This window comes from Haliotis rubra, unplaced genomic scaffold (genome assembly GCF_003918875.1).
Source record: "Haliotis rubra isolate DU_JTF1 unplaced genomic scaffold, ASM391887v1 Scf114, whole genome shotgun sequence".
NCBI classification, from domain to species: Eukaryota; Metazoa; Mollusca; class Gastropoda; order Lepetellida; family Haliotidae; genus Haliotis; species Haliotis rubra.
Window position 1 is genome coordinate 1,813,159 of NW_025765048.1, and position 24,044 is coordinate 1,837,202.

General features: G+C 41.0%; 1 protein-coding gene across 1 annotated transcript in view; it reads left to right on the forward strand.

The window, feature by feature from the left end:
* LOC124253013 overlaps nt 1-24,044 on the forward strand; it is a 90,244-nt gene that overhangs the window by 57,677 nt on the left and 8,523 nt on the right. The window contains exon 2 of the mRNA XM_046686733.1: nt 10,382-12,369. Coding sequence (XP_046542689.1) covers nt 10,382-12,369 — 1,988 coding nt within the window. The remainder of the gene's footprint in view (nt 1-10,381; nt 12,370-24,044) is intronic.

Sequence of the window (24,044 nt, forward strand, 5' to 3'; positions counted from 1 at the left end):
TGGAAGTAAGGTTTGGAATGTCTGCTGATATTCTCTACTGGTCACCAGAAATGAGGTTTACAGGTTCTTGTTTAAAAGATATACTTATAACATGACTGTCTACTTTTTGTTCTGTGCCTGTACAACAGTTACTTGACATACATTTCCCTGTTGCTCCAACAGTTCTCCAGCCCTTCCGTCCCATCAGGTCTCTACAATATCTTCTCCTTCCTTTAAGATTTGAGTTCCCTTCAGCACTCCTTATGTTCTTCATTCCTTCATCTCTGTCAAGCTATTCCTCTCTCCTCCCCTCATTCCTTCATCTCTGTCAAGCTATTCCTCTCTCCTCCCCTCATTCCTTCATCTCTGTCAAGCTATTCCTCTCTCCTCATTCCTCATTCCTTCATCTCTGTCAAGCTTCATTCCTCTCTCCTCCCCTCATTCCTTCATCTCTGTCAAGCTATTCCTCTCTCCTCCCCTCATTCCTTCATCTCTGTCAAGCTATTCCTCTCTCCTCCCCTCATTCCTTCATCTCTGTCAAGCTATTCCTCTCTCCTCCCCTCATTCCTTCATCTCTGTCAAGCTATTCCTCTCTCCTCCCCTCATTCCTTCATCTCTGTCAAGCTATTCCTCTCTCCTCCCCTCATTCCTTCATCTCTGTCAAGCTATTCCTCTCTCCTCCCCTCATTCCTTCATCTCTGTCAAGCTATTCTTTCATCCTTCTTCCTTCAAGTTATTCCTCTTTCCTTCCTCTTTCCTGTTAACAATTAATCCTTTCCATCATGCCTCGTTACGTCAAGCTTTTAATAAATTGATCCATCCTTTCTTCAAGCTATTCCTCTCTCCTCCCCTCATTCCTATCATCTCTTCCATCCTTTCTTCAAGCTATTCCTCTCTCCCCCCCTCATTCCTATCAGCTCTTCCATCCTTTCTTCAAGCTATTCCTCTCTCCCCCCTCATTCCTATAAGCTCTTCCATCCTTTCTTCAGGCTATTCCTCTCTCCTCCCTCATTCCTATAAGCTCTTCCATCCTTTCTTCAGGCTATTCCTCTCTCCTCCCTCATTCCTATCAGCTCTTCCATCCTTTCCACCATGCTTGTTACCCATGCTATTCCTTGCTTTTAACCCATGAAGATCCGGGTTTGAATTGATCTTCAGTAACCCGTAATCTTGAGGCGACTAACTTGGTTGACTCGTCATGGTATCCCAATTGCGTAGATCGATGCTCATGCTAGTTAATCATTGGATTGTCTGGTTCAGATGATTTGCAGACCGCCGCCACAGAGTTGGATATTGCTGAGTGTGGTGTAAAAGTAAACTCACTCACTCACTCCTTGCTTCTACCCTTCTTCCTTCCATGAAGGCTCTACATCCCTTTGATTTTCATTCCTTCAAGCTATTCCTCCCCCAGTCATCTTTCACGCACCCCTACCCACCAACACATCCTGGCCATGGTTCCCTCCCTTCGCTCCCCTCCCCACCTGCTCCCTCTCTCTTTCTTTTCTCCCTCCCCCTCCCCAATTTTCTCACCTGCCCGGCATGTACATCTCTGTACCTGGCCAGATAGTTGGTGCTTATGGAGAGTGTTTAGTGAAGTAATTGGATGCCGGCTGAGGGAAGGTGGTTGTTTGGCTACATGTATCATCCCTGTCAGTGTTTAGTCTGGCCGGGAATGGGAATTGTTGCCTATTTTGTTTCAAAATAATGTGTACTAGGATCCTGTTATGAAAGTAATCCATCAAGGTGTGTATTTGTTTAACAAGTTGCTACGTTAGAAAGTCCACCATTTAGATGTTACATATGTTTCTGCTGAACAGGAAATGAGTACGTAATGACTGATGGGTGCATTTTTCAATTTACAACATAGGGAACATGCTTTGTGTTTCACTAACCCTTGTAACAGGGGGCGTCTTGTGTTTCACTTGGATACTGTGCTATTATACGTGCTCCTTCGGGCATAAGGTGCACCATTGATGTAGCATCTAACGACTGCAAATTGCCACAAAGAAGCTCCAGGTGTCTGACTCAACTCACTCACTCACTCACAATATACTTTTGGGGGTGGGACAGTGGAGCAGCCTGCTAGGTGTCATGCTGAATGTCTGGGTTTGATTCTCATCATTTGTGTGATGTGCAGAGCCCATGTGTGTCTATCACCATGTTATGGTAAAATGGGAATATTGGTACAGGCATCATAAAACCATACTAACATACCTCATGTTGGGAACAGAACCCAGACATCACCTCTTCATGACATCACAACAGTCTCATAAAGATGAACTGTGCCTGACAGAGTTGTCTCCTTTTGTAGAAAAACAGGGATGGGGTACCTTTAATGGGTTTAAAGTGTTATTTTATTATGCAAATACCACTGCCCCTTTCAGTGCCCTTCTCCTCATGATGTAATTACTGCTGACCCCGCACGGTGCCCCCTCCAAGGTGAGAGGGACCCCTGTTCTACATGGGTAATCTATCACAATATGTGTGAACACTACGTAATCCTTACAGTGAGGAGACCACCCAGGACTGGATACTAAAAGGATTTTCAGATTTTTGCATTTAAAGAAGCTCACCTGAAGTAAACACTTGTGTGAACTTTTCCATGTTGGGTTGTGTGTCAGCTACAACAAACAACAGCCATCTGCATGTCAGCAAGGAAGCTGATATTGTAAATGCACATTCAAAGAGTGATTGAACACCCGAGATCTATATAACACCTGACAAACCAGTCACTGAAAAGATGGTATTACACAGTGGAATCCATAGATTGCTTGGCTTGCTGTTGTTTTCACAGACATACCCCAGCATACGTAGACCCTTGTATGACAACCTCCTGACACCCTGTAGATCACTCTCTGCTGTACTTATATCAAAGTGATGAACATCCATCCTTACCATGATATAATCCCTGCTTGCAGCAGCGTCCAGTAACAGCAGGGTCATTACCATGATATAATCCCTGCTTGCAGCAGCGTCCAGTAACAGCAGATATTGCTGTATCCCAAGCAGCTACCGTATATTGACAGCAGGGTCATTACCATGATATAATCCCTGCTTGCAGCAGCGTCCAGTAACAGCAGATATTGCTGTATCCCAAGCAGCTACCGTATATTGACAGCAGGGTCATTACCATGATATAATCCCTGCTTGCAGCAGCGTCCAGTAACAGCAGATATTGCTGTATCCCAAGCAGCTACCGTATATTGACAGCAGGGTCATTACCATGATATAATCCCTGCTTGCAGCAGCGTCCAGTAACAGCAGATATTGCTGTATCCCAAGCAGCTACCGTATATTGACAGCAGGGTCATTACCATGATATAATCCCTGCTTGCAGCAGCGTCCAGTAACAGCAGATATTGCTGTTTCCCAAGCAGTTACCGTATATTGACAGCAGGGTCATTACCATGATATAATCCCTGCTTGCAGCAGCGTCCAGTAACAGCAGATATTGCTGTATCCCAAGCAGCTACCGTATATTGACAGCAGGGTCATTACCATGATATAATCCCTGCTTGCAGCAGCGTCCAGTAACAGCAGATATTGCTGTATCCCAAGCAGCTACCGTATATTGACAGCAGGGTCATTACCATGATATAATCCCTGATTGCAGCAGCGTCCAGTAACAGCAGATATTGCTGTATCCCAAGCAGCTACTGTATTTTGACAGCAGGGTCATTACCATGATATAATCCCTGCTTGCAGCAGCGTCCAGTAACAGCAGATATTGCTGTATCCCAAGCAGCTACCGTATATTGACAGCAGGGTCATTACCATGATATAATCCCTGATTGCAGCAGCGTCCAGTAACAGCAGATATTGCTGTGACCCAAGCAGCTACTGTATATTGACAGCAGGGTCATTACCATGATATAATCCCTGCTTGCAGCAGCGTCCAGTAACAGCAGATATTGCTGTATCCCAAGCAGCTACCGTATATTGACAGCAGGGTCATTACCATGATATAATCCCTGCTTGCAGCAGCGTCCAGTAACAACAGATATTGCTGTATCCCAAGCAGCTACCGTATATTGACAGCAGGGTCATTACCATGATATAATCCCTGATTGCAGCAGCGTCCAGTAACAGCAGATATTGCTGTGACCCAAGCAGCTACTGTATATTGACAGCAGGGTCATTACCATGATATAATCCCTGATTGCAGCAGCGTCCAGTAACAGCAGATATTGCTGTGACCCAAGCAGCTACTGTATATTGACAGCAGGGTCATTACCATGATATAATCCCTGATTGCAGCAGCGTCCAGTAACAGCAGATATTGCTGTATCCCAAGCAGCTACCGTATATTGACAGCAGGGTCATTACCATGATATAATCCCTGACTGCAGCAGCGTCCAGTAACAGCAGATATTGCTGTGACCCAAGCAGCTACTGTATATTGACAGCAGGGTCATTACCATGATATAATCCCTGATTGCAGCAGCGTCCAGTAACAGCAGATATTGCTGTGACCCAAGCAGCTACCGTATATTGACAGCAGGGTCATTACCATGATATAATCCCTGATTGCAGCAGCGTCCAGTAACAGCAGATATTGCTGTGACCCAAGCAGCTACTGTATTTTGACAGCAGGGTCATTACCACACAATGGATGCTGGTTCTGTTTCGTTGGCCTCGTGTCATTTTGAATAGACTGAAAAAATGTGTCGTATATGATTATTTGTACCTTCCCAAGCCCATCTGTTGCAAACAATGTGTCTGCTGACAAATTTCAAATGTAAGTGTCTGTCAAGAGGAGTATATATTTGTACTGCCAAGTGTCTGTTGTGAGACATGTAGTGCTTCCGTCTTATCTGTACCCCTGCTGGTTGGACAGGCCTGGTATCTTGGTTCTGGGTGTTTCTGGGTGTTTTGTACACAACAACGAAATGTTACGTGTAATATCTCATAGATTATAATAAATGTGGACATAGATATCCCAATTAGCTGTCATGAGTTTGATGCTGGCCCGGAGGCACCAATATCATTCACCAGAGGGGTAAACCTCGTTGACTTGCATCACTTTCAACTTATATCCTCACTCACTCAAGGCAGTCACCGAGTGGCCATATTTGGCATGTTGATAGAGGTATGTTTAAATATGTAGGTTGGTTGGTTGTTGTTTAACACTGCACTCAGCAATATTCCAGCTATATGGCGGCGGTCTGTAAATAATCGAGTCTGAACCAGACAACCCAGTGATCAACAGCATGTGCATCGATCTAAGAATTGGGATATGATCTCATGTGTCAAACAAGTCAGTGAGCCTGACCACCCAATCTCGTTAGTCGCCTTTACAACAAGCATGGGTTACTGAAGATCGATTCTAACCTGGATCTTCACAAGTCATTCAATAAAAATGTTGTACCGTGTGCAGTGATGGCATACATGTATATCTATCAGCCTCTAAGTGTGACTCAGTGACCTTTAATCAGGGGCTCCATCATATGAAGGTGACACAAACACTCTTCTCACTCACTCACTCTCTCTTCTCACTCACTCACTCACTCACTCAACAAGCAGGAATATATTCCATGGCTAGCAGTAATACCATTAACATAATCAGGAAATTATAAATTATTAACAAATCATAATTGTATTATTTGTTTTTTAGTAGGCTGTGTTTGTAGCTCTGTAGGGTTAATCAGCCTGACAGAGAAACATGTGGCATGCTGGGATAGATTAACTCCCCGCTGTTGGAGGTCCATGTTTTTAGTGAGGCTTGCTCGTCATTGCCCAATATTTGCTAAGACTAAAAAGTTGGTGATACAACTTGTTGGTAATGGAGAAGTTGGAACATGGTTGGCACAGGCCCTGGTGGATAAGAGGCGTTGTTTTGGCATTTCCATTCTGATTAAGTCTCCGCTATGTTATCTGGGTCAGGCAAGCAAGATTCACTTCATGATAAAATGTTACACGTGCCAGTTTGTAGATTTAGAGTGCAGATGTTGAGGACAATTTGTGAAGAAGTTTGTCTACAGATAGGATGAAATGTAGCAGAGTTGAAGGCAAGGTGCAGTGGGTGCATCAGTGAATGGTTGGCTACCATAACCACCTTATCTATTGTGCACCACCTATGACTTCATCCTCTTAACATTACCCCACCTATACCACTGTTATCTCAACACCATCAGCGACAGACCACCTCCGTGGTGTCGTGGTTAGAGAGGTCCACCTGGAGAGCAGAAGGTCACAGGTTCGATCCCCAGTCGCGTCATACCAAAAGATGTTAAAATATGGTACTTGTTGGTCCCTGCCTGGTGCTCGGCATTAATAGGTACAACAAGGACTGGCCAGTATAATGTGTCTGAGTGGGGTATTCATGCAACATGAGCTGGCACTATACAACCAGCTTAAGTCTGGACTAGGACAAGCAGCCGCACATACATACACATGCACGTCATCATATGAGTGAAATATTCTTAAGTGTGAAGTTAAACCCCATTTCACCACACCTTCACCTAGAACAACCACCAGTCATCTCCTCGCTATAATCAACACCATTACCAACAACAACCACCTCCACCACTGTCATCTCCGACCGCTGCCATGACTGTGTCAACAATTAACTCCTCACTCACATCAACAGCAGCTACAATAAAAAAAAATCAAAACAGCATCAACCTCCCCAACTGCCACACCCATCCACATGTGGCCCAGCCCCCACACAGAAACCAACCAATGGTTACACCTTCATCAGCTGACAGTCATTAGGGAGGTCAAAGGTCATGTCTAAAGGGATATATCCAGGAAATCCTCTTTCTCTCTGAAGAGTGTGAAAGAATGTTTACACAAACAGAATGTTTTCAAGATTGTCCAAAAATGTAGAAAGCTTCACAGAAAATGTTCTACTCTTGTCAGAAATGATCAGTATGAGTTGCCTCTATGCCCTGGGGGGCATATTTATAAAACCAAACAAACTCACTTATATGTACAAGTAATTGCATATTTTTTTACCTTTAAGAACACTGTCTGGAGAGGCAAAGCTTTGAGGAACAATTTGTCAATGTCCATTAGTCTGAGAATGTTCTGGACTGAATGGAAACTATTCGGTCAATGACTAATAAAAAACACTTTTGATCATCTTGTTGATCACTGGATTGTCTGGTATAGATTCCATTATTTACAGACACCCACCGTATACCTGGAATACTGCGATATGTGGCGTTAAACAACAAACAAACAAACCGATTCCATGGGTCTTGAAATGCAAAGTAATGTAATAAAGAGGAGACATGAATAGAGTGTTACTTCAGGATTGACTTCAATTGTTTGTACTTGTCTGTCAGACGGAGGCTTGTTGAACATGTGTTTGATCCACAACAGAGTTTGTTACAGGTCCCAACAGTTCCATAAGTCTTGGAAACCAGACGCAAGGACTGGAACTAAATTATGGTAAAACTCCAGCTTGCTACCTGTGGTTTACCAACTGACTGATTGATGGGCTGGATGTACAGTTGTACAGTTTACTAAAGTCACCCATGTTTGTACAAATAGTTCAAAAGGTCATTCACAGTATCATCTAGGTTCAGATAAATCACAAGGATTGAACACTTGTCTGGAGACTCTTCCAGTAAATGAAAGCAACAAAACCACCATGTTAATGTATGAACATGTGGCTTAAAACAGTAGAGGGGCAAAATATTTCAGGATATTAACTGTTGTTTGAATATTTATTGGATTCTATTTCCATTTCATGTGAGAATATATTTATCAGAACTTACAGGTTTATCTTTTTAAAATATTTGCAGAAGAATATTGAAGTATTTTATTGGCAATAATGTATAAAAAGAATATGTTTTATTCAAACAATACAAACTTTAAAGATTAAATCCATGTTCATGCCCACTGTGTACCACCCACTACCAGCATTAATCTTCATTTTCTTCATTCAAGACGAGTACAGGAATCCCTGCACGCATGCTGGGTTATTTATTAGCACAAATGGTGCTGCTCTCCTTCAGAACCAACTGCTTCTGTGATAAGTCTTCAAGTCCTGGACACCTTGTATCAATCATTGGAAATCCCTACATTTAACAACTTGACTTTTTAGTAACACCTCCTTAAGATGCTCATTTAGAATTTTAATGTAATTGTTTTGGAATCATGAAGGTAGTTCACACAAGAGTGTAGGTCATTGATGAAGTGCAGAGTGTGGCTCTCGTTATGTCATTAGTCTGGATGCACCAACAGCAGTAGGTCATTATTAGCCGTCTGCTGGTAGCCGTCTGCCTCAATGTCTATCTCACTGGATGAGACCTCAGCCTCATCAGGGTTCTACTGAAGTGTTTTCTAATTAAACCTGTTTTACATTTGCTGTATCTAGTTTACCTGAAGAATGTTTGTTTGAGAGTTTCTATTTCCGTAAACATTCAATCTACAAAGTCTGTTGGCAATAAGTTGAACAATCTCTTCAATCATAGTGAGGATGTTTCTGATTTCAGGGAATTATACAGCCATATTATTTTCAGATGATTAAAACTTTCTGTGAATCTATGTTGAGGGTCTGCAGTGCCTAATGGATGACACCCGTGGTGATTAATTGATAGCTTGTGTTAACCCACCTCCCACTAAGCATATCGCTCTCAGTTCCACTCAGCTCCACTCAGCTCCACTGGAGTAGATCCCCAGCTTCTTGTACAAGACCTGACTGGGCACAGTGGTGTCATGACCAATTCGTCATATTCCACAAGTCTGCTCATGCCATCAACCAACCACTTCTCTGGCCAAGATTCGGCAGCCGGTTCCCGGTGCATCCCGAGAATGTTGTCAGGATCAAGGGGTGTTTCAGCAAACTGTGCAAAGTACATTCCAATTGACCTGCCAAATCCATAAGAAGATTTCTCAACTTCTCCTTCTGTATAAGCCCAGTTAACCAGTTCCCTCTTGGTCAACTTCTACTTCTCTATAAGCCCAGTTCCCTCTTGGTCAACTTCTCCTTCTGTATAAGCCCAGTTCCCTCTTGGTCAACTTCTCCTTCTGTATAAGCCCAGTTCCCTCTTGGTCAACTTCTCCTTCTGTATAAGCCCAGTTCCCTCTTGGTCAACTTCTCCTTCTGTATAAGCCCAGTTCCCTCTTGGTCAACTTCTCCTTCTGTATAAGCCCAGTTCCCTCTTGGTCAACTTCTCCTTCTGTATAAGCCCAGTTAACCAGTTCCATCTTGGTCAACTTCTCCTTCTGTATAAGCCCAGTTAACCAGTTCCCTCTTGGTGACAGTACCAGGATTTACCAAGGTTTCAAATTAGAGTAATGAGTCTTTTGAAGCCCAACAGAGGCAATGAATGTTAATCCCATGCAATGTGACCACCGCAGCACATTAATTCGCTTTGATTCCATGAGACGCTATCATCTGGCAAACAGAGTGATACTACAAAAATGCAGTTTGTTGGAAACTGTCATGCTGTGAAGAATATAGGAAATATTTTTGTATATCTATGACCTTTCTTTATCTGAAGTGGGAATCATGTGATATGTTTTATCTTGTATTAAATGCAATGTGTTGAGAGCAGTCGTTTGATGTATGTAGAGTGTTTTTCAAGATGGTTTTAATGGAGTCTCATGTAAGTCATATTGGGCAGGAATGTTTAACTATGAGAAAAACCTTCCATGGTAACACTCTCAAACCACATTTGAACTGTATGTACCTATAGCAGTCAGTATCTCTTGCTTGACACACATCATTCACACCATCTTTTACATCATACATATCTTCGTTTGAAAATGCCTACTAAAAGTGATTGTTCTGTAAATGTAACGATCCAGTTTGAAGCAGATTTTAAGTCTCAGGAGGTGGTTATTTGGATAATGATATTCACAATTCCTGTCAGAATAACAGGTTAATTCCCCTGCTGCCTCCCCATTAGCTTGTTACACAAGGAATGTCTGCTGGGGAACTGGCCTACGTTTGGTAATAAGTTATTGTGATGATATTACAATATAGGTAAAGCTCTTGCTACAGAACAGTGTTGTTGCAGCTCGAGAAAACATGTCTGCCATTTCCTAGTTTCAGCAGACGGAAGTTGTAGGGCAGAAGTGCCGCTGATTGTTTGAAATGAAAATATGAATGTTTTCTGAATGAATGCATCTTTGCGCAAGGTTTATTTTGGATCACAACAAATATGATAGAGGAAGATTGTTTTCTTGCATCTATTGAAGCTATGGATAGTGTAGCATGTGTTTCCTGAGAGCTATTTATGATCCAAACAGTCTGAGTGAGGATATCATGGAGAAGGTGCTTCCTCTGACTCCATGTTGTTGTGAAGAGCAGCTGAAAGGGTGATTGAATGTCCATTATGGGTTGAAATATATTTTCAAAACAAGTTTCTGATGAAAAAACATTTGCTTGATAAGTTGATGTTATTTATTCCAAATATCACTAACCTGCTCCTTTACTTGTTGCCAGATGCTGTGTGGACCAGTGACATGGACTTCCTGTTTGCGCGCGAGCGAGCACACCTGAGTGACGTGAAGAGCAGTATCAACATCACGGAGGCACACAATGAGACCCTGCTCGTCATCCCCACGCCCCGACCCCCTCCCTGGGGCTGGACCAACAAATACTCCCTCACTGTGGCCTTTGTCAACTTCGCTGCTGCCCTCATCACCTTCTCCATCAGATACTCCTCTGTGTTTTGGTTCACTAACAAGATCCTCACAGCCATCTTTGCTTTCCAGATGTTCTTCATGACCTTGACCTCAGTGTTTGGTTATTGTGGTTTCTCTGTCTTGTACAAAGTCTGCTACAACCTTCACCTTTACCAGAATGTTCATCTGTCTCTTGGGTGTGCTGCAATTATCGCCTTGTACATTATTGGAGGAATCATCATGGTACTGTCCACCATGACAGTGTTTAAATATGGTGCACACTACTTTGAGGAAAAGTTCAAAATCATCGAACGAAAACATAACTCAGAGACTTATGTGAAGCAGACTGTGATAGTTCACAGTGGCTGCCAGGGCTATATTCCTCATTCTTGTGCAATGGCTGCTCTGATATTCTTTGCTGTGTGTAAAGGCCCCATATTGTACAATTTGGTCAGTCTGTATCGTGTGACCAAAGACGGCCTTGTCCTGGCCTGTGTTGTCTGTGAGGTGTGCTACATGGTGTTCTGGATTGTCCTTTGGTTCGGGCTGACAATAAAGCAACAGTGGAGGTTCCGAATTCTTGACTATGTTCCTCTTGGACAGCCTGTCTTTATGATCAACTCCTCAGAGAATGGTCATGTCATGAAGAACCCATCGTTTGAGACAGACAACATGGAATTGCATGAACTCCACAAAGAGCGACCACCAAGCCGGAACCGACAACGTGAGTCCCCTCCAGGATATTTGGAAGCTCTTTCTACAGAAGGAACTGATGACATGCCATCAGAAGATGGAACTGACAACTCTGATAACATGAACTTAACTGAAAATCCATTATCAGACATGGATCAACCAGCGACCAATGGTGGAGCCATGAGGAAGTCTAGGAACAGGCGAAATGGAGGACAGAGAGTTACATTTGATGAATCTGTTCGCAGCAACACGTCTTCGGAGGATGGTAAACCTCGGGGCAGAGGCGGAGTTAATGGGCGGACAACTCCAGAAGCAAAGATGATGAATGTCACAGTGGATGTCCATAATGGAGAAGACAAGCGATCTGCGGGGGAGGGTGTTCTGCGAAGGGCAAACAGTGGAACAGACAACAACATCTCACGAGAGTACAGAAACAGTATTAGAAACAAGTGTGGGGAGTATTACAGCAATGTGAATAATTTATCTACTTCCTCAGAGGAAGCTCCTTCTAGCACCATCTCTGAGCCTCTTCCGACATTAATGTCTTCATTTAGGGACAAGGTCAAGGAATCTTCAAGGACTGCTAATAATTACAAGGAGCAGAGTAAGTCCATGTTCCCAACCACAAACTCACTAGAGAAAAATTCCAGCCATAGTTCTTCCAACGGACACGTAGACAGCAACAGCTTGTCTAAGAGGAAGGGCTTGGTGGAAAGCGAGATTGGAGAGGTGTCTCTGAAACTGAATGATATTCATCTGGACAATCTGGACTCTCTTAATAGATGTAAGAGAAACTCCTCGTGTAACAGTGATGACTCAAAGAGGACTAGCACATCTGGAGTCAGTAGCATGTCCAATGACATTCTCCCCATGCCCAATTCAAGCAGACATCTTGTTAACGGAACCAACGAGAGTCCTGATAACAGCTTGAAAAAACGGTCAAAAAATGGCTACCCTCCATTGGAGAAATCTGAATACCTCTTTCCAAGACCGCTGCACTTATCAGTGAAGAAGGGTGACATTGGGAGGAGGGACTCAGCTAATTATTCATTAACATCATCACAAGAAACGTCGTCTAACGACTCGGATCAGGGGCAAGGACTCTGCAGCCAAGTATAGTGATTGTGTTTTAAGCTTGGCGTTCTAGAAGTGAAACTGTTGCATAATGTTCTATTGTGTTGTGTGAGTAACACTTTTGTCTTCACGTCATCATGAAGGCAGGAGGGTTAACATGCATGTTGAAAATATTTGTGTGGTCACTGGGTAAGGAATCAGAAAGTAATCAATATCTCAGCCAAACCGTAGTCCTGTTTTGCGAATCAAGAATGGACCACTAATGAGAATGTTGTTCAAGACTGTTTTGTCCATGAGGCCAGAAACCTGTTGACGCTGTAAGAAAGATAATCGTACTGCAAAATGATTGTACGATCTATAACAGTGTTAAAATCATTGTTTACAGTCATATTTGTGGAGGTTGTTAACCTCAAATCAGGTCATTGTATTAATTGTTTTTCTGGATCTTAGTGCAGTGGACAAATATTCCTTGAAACAAAAACAAGAAGGTTTGACCTGAGTGTATATAATATTTTCCCCCAGTGACCATTGCATGAAGGTTTGGTTAAGTGGTTGTCATTAAGACTAGGGAACTGATTAACACAACTTCAGAAGTCAGTAATGAAATATATTTGATGAATCATCTTCCGTGGTAAGAACACTACCTCTGGTGTCATGAACTTCATGACTGTACTGCTGAAAACATGGAAATGTCATTTAACAAACACTGTCCACATATATATGAATCAAGATTTGGACATTTTATCAAAGTGTAGAATATGATAATGAATATATCTTCTCATCCTGCCATTTTCTGACATGATATCAATGAAGAAGTATCAGTTTGTATTTTTAAGTTTATTCTGTGTAAATATTATCATCAAGGTGATTACAGAAGGACTGAGACATAGTGCCAGCCAGTGAGACTTCCAGGACTCAGTGCCATGCTGACTTCCCTGCATGCTGACTTCACTTTGTTATTTTGTTCTCTGCATGACCTGCCTGTCACGTGTTTCAAGTAAATGTGAGCCACATTTTTTGTACAAAATGGTGTATATCTTTATTTAAGAAATGAAATAACAATATTTTTCATTGAGAAGAGAGTTTGGTGTTCATTATCCTTCACTGTTGGTGCAATACAATGTCAATATGTTACAGGCCATAACCTTGACATATCGTACCACCCTCTGTTGAGAAAGTTGGAGTCTGGGACAGTTATAAACAGGAAGAAACTGTTAGGATATTAACCATTTCCACCTGACACAAGGGTTTAGTCATACCTTACTGCTATGTTTGGAATTGCTTGAAATATTTCATTTTTAAAAGAATTATTATTGTTATGACTATATTAGGAAATATCAGCCTCACACTCACCAATAATTATTGTGATCAGATTTATTGTTCAAAGAAGTTTAAAGACAGGAATTTATTGCACGTAGGAATTGTCAGTTTTTGTTCATGGAGAAATATTTCATTTCATGCAATGTTTGTTTTTGAACTTTTTGAAAGTATTCCCAGCATGCAACAGTGTTGATTGTGCAGCGCCCCTAGTGTGATGTGTAGCATGGCCAGTTCAGTGTCCTGTGTTCCCAGACTTCCCACAGATGATTTGTGTTTGTGTTTCAGCAGTCCATAAAACATTTCAATGGAAACAGGTAGAATGACTCCCACTGTCGTCATATTCCACACAGGGACACAACGCTCCTGGAACTCTGATAACTCACTGAACACAGTACAGTTAGATGATCTGGTCAGAATCGTGCCTTATCTGGGAAGGCAGGATTTTTAAAAGTTTTATAGCAAAGAAAGAATAAATACAAACTAAAACTCATTTCCTGATATGCAATATACAAGCCATTACAACACACTAAAGTAATTATAGTCAAACACTGTGTAACAGCAGGATAGTGGTCAGATAGCTTGGGACAGACCCGCAATATACAAGCTATTACAACACAGTAAAGTAATTATAGTCAAACACTGTGTGACAGCAGGATAGTGGTCAGATAGCTTGGGACAGACCCACAAAATACAAGCTATTACAACACAGTTAAGTAATTATAGTCAAACACTGTGTGACAGCAGGATAGTGGTCAGATAGCTTGGGACAGACCCGCAATATACAAGCTATTACCACACAGTAAAGTAATCATAGTCAAACACTGTGTGACAGCAGGATAGTGGTCAGATAGCTTGTCACAGACCCGCAATATACAAGCTATTACAACACAGTAAAGTAATTATAGTCAAACACTGTGTGACAGCAGGATAGTGGTCAGATAGCTTGGGACAGACCCACAAAATACAAGCTATTACAACACAGTTAAGTAATTATAGTCAAACACTGTGTGACAGCAGGATAGTGGTCAGATAGCTTGGGACAGACCCGCAATATACAAGCTATTACCACACAGTAAAGTAATCATAGTCAAACACTGTGTGACAGCAGGATAGTGGTCAGATAGCTTGTCACAGACCCACAATATACAAGCTATTACAACACAGTAAAGTAATTATAGTCAAACACTGTGTGACAGCAGGATAGTGGTCAGATAGCTTGGGACAGACCCGCAAAATACAAGCTATTACAACACAGTAAAGTAATTATAGTCAAACACTGTGTGACAGCAGGATAGTGGTCAGATAGCTTGGGACAGACCCGCATAATATACAAGCTATTACCACACAGTAAAAGTAATCATAGTCAAACACTGTGTGACAGCAGGATAGTGGTCAGATAGCTTGTCACAGACCCACAATATACAAGCTATTACAACACAGTAAAGTAATTATAGTCAAACACTGTGTGACAGCAGGATAGTGGTCAGATAGCTTGGGACAGACCCGCAATATACAAGCTATTACAACACAGTAAAGTAATTATAGTCAAACACTGTGTGACAGCAGGATAGTGGTCAGATAGCTTGGGACAGACCCGCAATATACAAGCCATTACAACACAGTAAAGTAATCATAGTCAAACACTGTGAACCAGCAGGATAGTGGTCAGATAGCTTGGGACAGACCCGCAATATACAAACCATTACCACACAGTAAAGTAATCATAGTCAAACACTGTGTGACAGCAGGATAGTGGCCAGATAGCTTGGGACAGACCCACAATATACAAACCATTACAACACAGTAAAGTAATTATAGTCAAACACTGTGTGACAGCAGGATAGAGGTCAGATAGCTTGGGACAGACCCACAAATAATCGATCTGGATCAGACAATCCAGTGATTGTCAACATTGAGCACTGATCCACAGGGATACTATGCAAGAAACCAGGTCAGCAAGCACTTAGGTTACGACCCCCTTGCTATGGACCCAAATCTCCCATCTGTCCAACAACATTTTGATTTTGATCCTCTTTGGGAGGATTCTATCAACATTCAGCAGATGTGAGAAGCAATGTTTGGTTGGACTATTACATATATGATGTGAGAAGAAGTGTTTGGTTAGACTATTATATATATGATGAGAGAAGAAGTGTTTGGTTAGACTATTACATATATGATGTGAGAAGAAGTGTTTGGTTAGACTATTATATATATGATGTGAGAAGAAGTGTTTGGTTAGACTATTATATGTATGATGTGAGAAGAAGTGTATGGTTAGGCTATTATATATATGATGTGAGAAGAAGTGTTTGGTTAGACTATTATATATATGATGTGAGAAGAAGTGATTGGTTAGACTGTTATATGTATGATGTGAGAAGAAGTGTTTGGTTAGACTATTATATATATGATGTGAGAAGAAGTGTTGGTTAGACTATTACATATATGATGTGAGAAGAAGTGTTTGGTTAGACTATTATATATATGATGTGAGAAGAAGTGTATGGTTAGGCTATTATATATATGATGTGAGAAGAAGTGTTTGGTTAGACTATTATATATATGATGTGAGAAGAAGTGTATGGTTAGACTATTCTATATATGATGTGAGAAGAAGTGTTTGGTTAGACTGTTATATGTATGATGTGAGAAGAAGTGTTTGGTTAGACTATTATATATATGATGTGAGAAGAAGTGTTTGGTTAGACTATTATATGTATGATGTGAGAAGAAGTGTATGGTTAGACTATTATATATATGATGTGAGAAGAAGTGTTTGGTTAGACTATTATATATATGATGTGAGAAGAAGTGATGTGAGTTATATGTATGAAGAAGTGTTTGGTTAGACTATTATATATATGATGTGAGAAGAAGTGTTTGGTTAGACTATTATATATATGATGTGAGAAGAAGTGTTTGGTTAGACTATTATATATATGATGTGAGAAGAAGTGTTTGGTTAGACTATTATATATATGATGTGAGAAGAAGTGTTTGGTTAGACTATTATATATATGATGTGAGAAGAAGTGTTTGGTTAGACTATTATATATATGATGTGAGAAGAAGTGTTTGGTTAGACTATTATATGTATGATGTGAGAAGAAGTGTTTGGTTAGACTATTATATATATGATGTGAGTGAGAAGAAGTGTTTGGTTAGACTATTATATATATGATGTGAGAAGAAGAAGTGTTTATTGTATGTTAGACTATTATATATATGATGTTTGGTTAGACTATTATATATATGATGTGAGAAGAAGTGTTTGGTTAGACTATTATATATATGATGTGAGAAGAAGTGTTTTGGTTAGACTATTATATATGATGTGAAGAAGTGTTTGGTTAGACTATTCTATATATGATGTGAGAAGTGTTTGGTTAGACTATTATATATATGATGTGAGAGAAGTGTTTGGTTAGACTATTATATATATGATGTGAGAAAGAAGTGTTTGGTTAGACTATTATATATATGATGTGAGAAGAAGTGTTTGGTTAGACTATTATATATATGATGTGAGAAGAAGTGTTTGGTTAGACTATTATATATATGATGTGAGAAGAAGTGTTTGGTTAGACTATTATATATATGATGTGAGAAGAAGTGTTTGGTTAGACTATTATATATATGATGTAGAAGAAGTGTTTGGTTAGACTATTATATATATGATGTGAGAAGAAGTGTTTGGTTAGACTATTATATATATGATGTGAGAAGAAGTGTTGGTTAGACTATTATATATATGATGTGAGAAGAAGTGTATGGTTAGGCTATTATATATATGATGTGAGAAGAAGTGTTTGGTTAGACTATTATATATATGATGTCAGAAGAAGTGATTGGTTAGACTGTTATATGTATGATGTGAGAAGAAGTGTTTGGTTAGACTATTATATATATGATGTGAGAAGAAGTGTTGGTTAGACTATTATATATATGATGTGAGAAGAAGTGTTTGGTTAGACTATTATATATATGATGTGAGAAGAAGTGTTTGGTTAGACTATTATTATATGATGTGAGAAAGAGTGTATGGTTAGACTATTATATATATGATGTGAGAAAGAAGTGATTTAGTGTGATGTGAGAAAGTGTTTGGTTAGACTATTATATATATGATGTGATGAAGAAGTGTATTGGTTAGACTATTATATATATGATGTGAGAAGAAGTGTTTGGTTAGACTATTATATATATGATGTGAGAAAAGAAGTGTTTGGTTAGACTATTATATATATGATGTGAGAAGAAGTGTTTGGTTAGACTATTATATATATGATGTGAGAAGTGTTTGGTTAGACTATTATATATTATATGATGTGAGAAGTGTTTGGTTAGACTATTATATATATGAGAAGAAGTGTGTGGTTAGACTATTATATATATGATGTGAGTAGTTTTAGTTAGACTGTTATTTGTATGATGTGAAAAGAAGAAGTGTTTGGTTAGGCTATTATATATATGATGTGAGAAGAAGTGTTGGTTAGACTATTACATATATGATGTGAGAAGAAGTGTTTGGTTAGGCTATTATATATGTGATGTGAGAAGAAGTGTTTGGTTAGACTATTTTATATATGATGTGAGAAGAAGTGTTTGGTTAGACTATTATATATATGATGTGAGAAGTAGTGTTTGGTTAGACTATTATATGTATGATGTGAGAAGAAGTGTTTGGTTAGACTATTATATATATGATGTGAGAAGTAGTGTTTGGTTAGACTATTATATGTATGATGTGAGAAGTAGTGTTTGGTTAGACTATTATATGTATGATGTGAGAAGAAGTGTTTGGTTAGACTATTCTATATATGATGTGAGAAGAAGTGTTTGGTTAGACTATTATATATATGATGTGAGAAGAAGTGTTTGGTTAGACTATTATATGTATGATGTGAGAAGAAGTGTTTGGTTATACTATTATATATATGATGTGAGAAGAAGTGTTTGGTTAGACTATTATATATATATGATGTGAGAAGAAGTGTTTGGTTAGACTACTAATGAATGATGACTGGATTAACAGTGAGTAACTGTATCTGTATATATGCTGGCCAAGGTATACTGTGATGTGTCTAGATTAACGGGGAGTAACTGTATCTGTATATATGCTGGCCAAGGTATACTGTGATGTGTCTAGATTAACGGGCAGTAACAATCTGTATATATGCTGGCCAGGGTATACTGTGATGTGTCTGGATTAACGGGGAGTAACTATCTGTATACATGCTGGCCAGGGTATACCTGTTACTCATTGCCACAGTATCTCTGCTGTTAGGGTCAATGCCGGGAGTCAATCTACAACGTTATCAGGTGTGTAACTGTGTACACCCCCAACAACTGTATTTGTATCACAAAGTGAACCCAAGTTCAGCTGCATAAGACAACAATCCCCCATCCTACTGAAACACTGCAAGAAGCTCAAAGCAGATCATAGGAGACTGTGTACTTCCTCGCTGTTGTCATGGCAACCATTACTTACAAAACATAAACATCCCTGTCCACCCCAGACTTTTACATAATGGTATATTATCGATTTATTTTTCTTATTTTGAAAATGGATATATTTTTGACACATCACTATACTTGCTAATTTAGTACATGACTTGTGAGGCCATAACGGAGTCTCGTGAGGGGCCTGAATGTGTAGTATTCCTCCATTGCAGACACTGACACACGCCACATCATCTACTCAGTGTAGACACCTCCCTCCATTACCTCAGTTTCAACATATATAAGTTTGAAGTGGCAAGATGTATAAAGAGTTTTAGCCCAGAGATATTCATGAGTGTATTCTCTATGTCGCATGGATTCCTGTTTTTTATTAAAGATAATTTGTATCATAGCGAATTATCCCCAAAATAGGCCTTCACTGAGTTGTGCTGGAACCGTGTCGCCATTGCCGGCTTTGACTGCACGTGTTTCCGACAACACTGCCGATACAGTCAGAACGCTGTCAGAACCCCCCTCATTCCTCTGTGCAAACTTTCACACGTCATCCTCATTGCATCATCCATTAAAGGTCAAACAGGTCGGTACAATGGAGATCCTTGTTGGGACATGGTAGAAGGGCGTCTTTGTGCTTTAACCAGGAGCCTCCTGAAGCCTTGTTTGAAGTTGTAAAGATTCTTCAAATCTGGGGAAAGGTTGACCTTGCGTGCATCTCTGTTGAACATTTGTAACTTTCTAAATATGACATTAAATTGCTGTCTAAAATTATAACACAAATAATCAAAGACTACTTAGAGAATGACAATCCTGAAGCATTATTTTACTGTAAAATATGCATGAGGGTAAACAGATAAACAGATGTAATTTAGCTTTTTATCAACTGAGAAATCTCTGAATTCGAAACGATCTCCTACAACACTCAGCTGATGCCCGTTTGTATCCCACATCAAGATGTAGTTATTAAGGAATTAGTGAACCCGAGTCATTATATAATTAGGACAGTCATAGACAAGCAGTAATGATAAAACAACCATCAGGAAACAAACGCTAGTGTTTGCATTAAGTCGGAAAGGTTTGTCAAAAATCATAACCTGAAAAATACGGAACGAAGAATCCCAGAGAGCTTTTGTTTCATCTAGAACATCCATCTTCGCCATTCAATGTCTTTGTCTTGAACAAAAAAATAACATATGAAGAGACTGGCTTCACTACCGTCATTCAACATAGCTGTTTCTCAGAACAGCGATCCTTCACAACGAAGCGCTGTAAGGAGTCCATATGGCTTCAACTACTAACCCATGGGTATGATGTATTCCCACCAGGCTTCTGGTGTTCAGTCTTCCAGGGCCTCCTTCCACAAAGCACTAAGGTGATCGCAAGTCACTAAGGTAACCTTAGTGCAGTGTTAAAGAATGGGAGTTAAGGTTAACCTTAGTAAAGGTTGCTTCGTGGAAGGAGCCCCAAGGTGTTATTGTACAAAACAACCTTAGCGCTAAGACTATCTTAAGTCTATGTAGGTATGGGAGTTACGGTCCCCTTGGCGCTAAGACTACCTTAAGTCTATGTTAAGGTATGGGAGTTACCTTAGCGCTAAGATCGCTTTGTACAACAGCATCCAGGGCCTCCTTCCACAAAGCACTAAGGTGATCGTAAGTCACTAAGGTAACCTTAGTGCAATGTTAAGGAATGGGAGTTAAGGCTAACCTTAGTAAGGCTGCTTCGTGAAAGGAGCCCCAAGTCAATGTGTAGAGTGCCTTGTCTGACACAAGCCAGGGAGCGTAGGTTCAAATCGTGGTTTGACGTCAGTGTTTTCGATTGGTCAAGGCTGTGGCAGTAGGTTTGGCTTAATTGTAAAGGTTCACGAACACCATCACTTCGGGCTTACATCTCGTGATGTCCAAGCGAGTCAACTCAATCTCACTCACTCATTCACTCACTGCTTCGGAAGCTTGGAAGATGGCAAACGCTGCCATCGACACGCGATAGTTCCAGAAACAGATACAGCTCATAAATACACAGAGAGTTACACAATCAGGATAAGAAAATAAAGCTACCGACTGTGGAATGTTTGTGAGCTGTTGATTACAAAATGGCTAGATGGCTTCAAACGCAAGTCATGGCTTGACGCGCAACAGCCGGTTGATCGTATGTAACAAGACCAGACTTGAGAACACTTTCTTCCACACAACCAGCCCGACCGCGCCGGGAGATGTAAACAAGACCCCGTGAAAACATTAATACCATGCAGACTAAACATGCGATATGGAGGCCTATTACAGCGGATCTTAAACCTATTTGTTCTAATACACGAAGACAAGTATGTAAGAATTGTCCTGATAGATATCGGCGTGGGAGTTGGTGGTATTTTCAGTATTAAATTTGTTTGTTGGAATTTTAGATAGGATCTGATAGTCATGACCGCGGCGGGAGAATCGGAAGGGATTTGGGGCGGTCTGATGTGGGTTTTTTTTTAAATAGAACCTTCAAATGGTCTTTTGCCGTTCATAGTGATGCTATGTCTAGTCTTTAATGGAATTTGACAAGTCGGAAGATGGGTTTTAGTGGTTGAACCGCTTACACACAACTGATAAACCAGCCGCTCGGGGTACAAGTCATTCACTTGTGACTTTACCATGGGGCAGCCTATACAATAGCCATTACAGGGAACTAGTCCACTGGGTGGTTATACTAGCGTGACGTCACATCCTGTCGGTCATGGGCAGTGTCCGCGATGTAACTGTCATCAGGTGGTGGAGGTTTTACAAGCAAGTTACAACTCCTCTCAAACAGATGCGGCGATAACCATTTTCTGTTCACTCGCTCACTCACTCGGTCATGTTAGACCACTTCCTCTTTTCCAGACGTGTTGTGTGGGTCGTGCAAACTTGCTTCCCTTGTCCGGGCCAGGATCCGCTGGTCGAAGGTGGGAATGTCTGATATTCCCCTTCTTTTTGCCTTTGCTGGAGGGTTTCATCTGTGTAGGATATGTCAGTCAGTTCACCGTCCTCCAACAACTGTCTTATACAGACTAAATAATTATCACTCACTCCATTTACTACTCGTTTCAGGCAAGATACATGTTTCTGCAAATTAACCGTTGTGAAAAGAAATAATAACGAAGAGCCGACTGTGTCGTAAACCCGCTGCACCGATCCATATTAATTTGCCATTCATGGAAAATAGCACATCGAAAAACAAATTCTTTTAAAAGGAATTTGAAATGTCTGTTGAAAGCTTCCTATGATGTTTCACAAGGTCTGTATCGCTATGATGAATGTGCGCTTCAGTGTAAAAATACAAGTCCTTACATGCAAGCAGAGATAAGTGTTGTCGGTGAACTGCCTGCCAATGTTTGTTGTAAACAACGAAATATGAGCACAAAGTAACGCAAGTACCTTCAGAGTGTTTTCTCTGTTGAAACTAAACATGATGAAACGTATGACGACATTCAGATTGTCTTTCCTTATTTATGCTAGGCAAGGCTTCCTATCATCGCTTCAGAATGTTTCGTTGTTGGTGTTATATGACGCCTGTAGTGTTTAAACGGGCAGTGATTAAAAAATACCATAAACGTCAACCAGTGTAAACCAGGTACAGTCACACACGAACTCCGCCAGTACTGCCTGCTGTTGACGTTTTATGACGCCTGTAATGTGTGAACGTCCATCAGTGTAATTCAGGTACAGTCACACACGAACTCCGACAGTACTGCCTGCTGTTGGTGTTTTATGACGCCTGTAATGTGCCTACGTCCATCAGTGTAATTCAGGTACAGTCACACACGCCAGTACTGCCTGCTGTTGGCGTTTTATGACGCCTGTAATGTGCCAACGTCCATCAGTGTAATCCAGGTACAGTCACACACGCCAGTACTGCCTGCTGTTGGCGTTTTATGACGCCTGTAATGTGTGAACGTCCATCAGTGTAATTCAGGTACAGTCACACACGCCAGTACCGCCTGCTGTTGGCGTTTTATGACGCCTGTAATGTGCCAACGTCCAACAGTGTAATCCAGGTACAGTCGCACAAAAACTCCGCCAGTACTGCCTGCTGTTGGCGTTTTAGGACGCCTGTAATGTGTGAACGTCCACCAGTGTAATCCAGGTACAGTCACACACGAACTCCGCCAGTACTGCCTGCTGTTGGCGTTTTATGACGCCTGTAATGTGTGAACGTCCACCAGTGAATCGTCCATCAGTGTAATTCAGGCCTGTACAACGTCCATCAGTGTACAGGAACAGTCACACCAGTACTGCCTGCTGTTGGTGTTTTATGACGCCTGTAATGTGCCAACGTCCATCAGTGTAATTCAGGTACAGTCACACACGCCAGTACTGCCTGCTGTTGGCGTTTTATGACGCCTGTAATGTGTGAACGTCCATCAGTGTAATCAAGGTACAGTCACACACGCCGCCAGTACTGCCTGCTGTTGGCGTTTTATGACGCCTGTAATGTGTGAACGTCCATCAGTGTAATTCAGGTACAGTCACACACGAACTCCGCCAGTACTGCCTGCTGTTGACGTTTTATGACGCCTGTAATGTGTGAACGTCCATCAGTGTAATTCAGGTACAGTCACACACGCCAGTACTGCCTGCTGTTGGTGTTTTATGACGCCTGTAATGTTTGAACATCCATCAGTGTAATTCAGGTACAGTCACACACGAACTCCGCCAGTACTGCCTGCTGTTGGTGTTTTATGACGCCTGTAATGTGTGAACGTCCATCAGTGTAATTCAGGTACAGTCACACACGCCAGTACTGCCTGCTGTTGGTGTTTTATGACGCCTGTAATGTGTGAACGTCCATCAGTGTAATCCAGGTACAGTCACACACGCCGGTACTGCCTGTTGTTGACGTTTTTTGACGTCTGTAATGTGTGAACGTCGAACAGTGTAATCCAGGTACAGTCGCACAAGAACTCCGCCAGT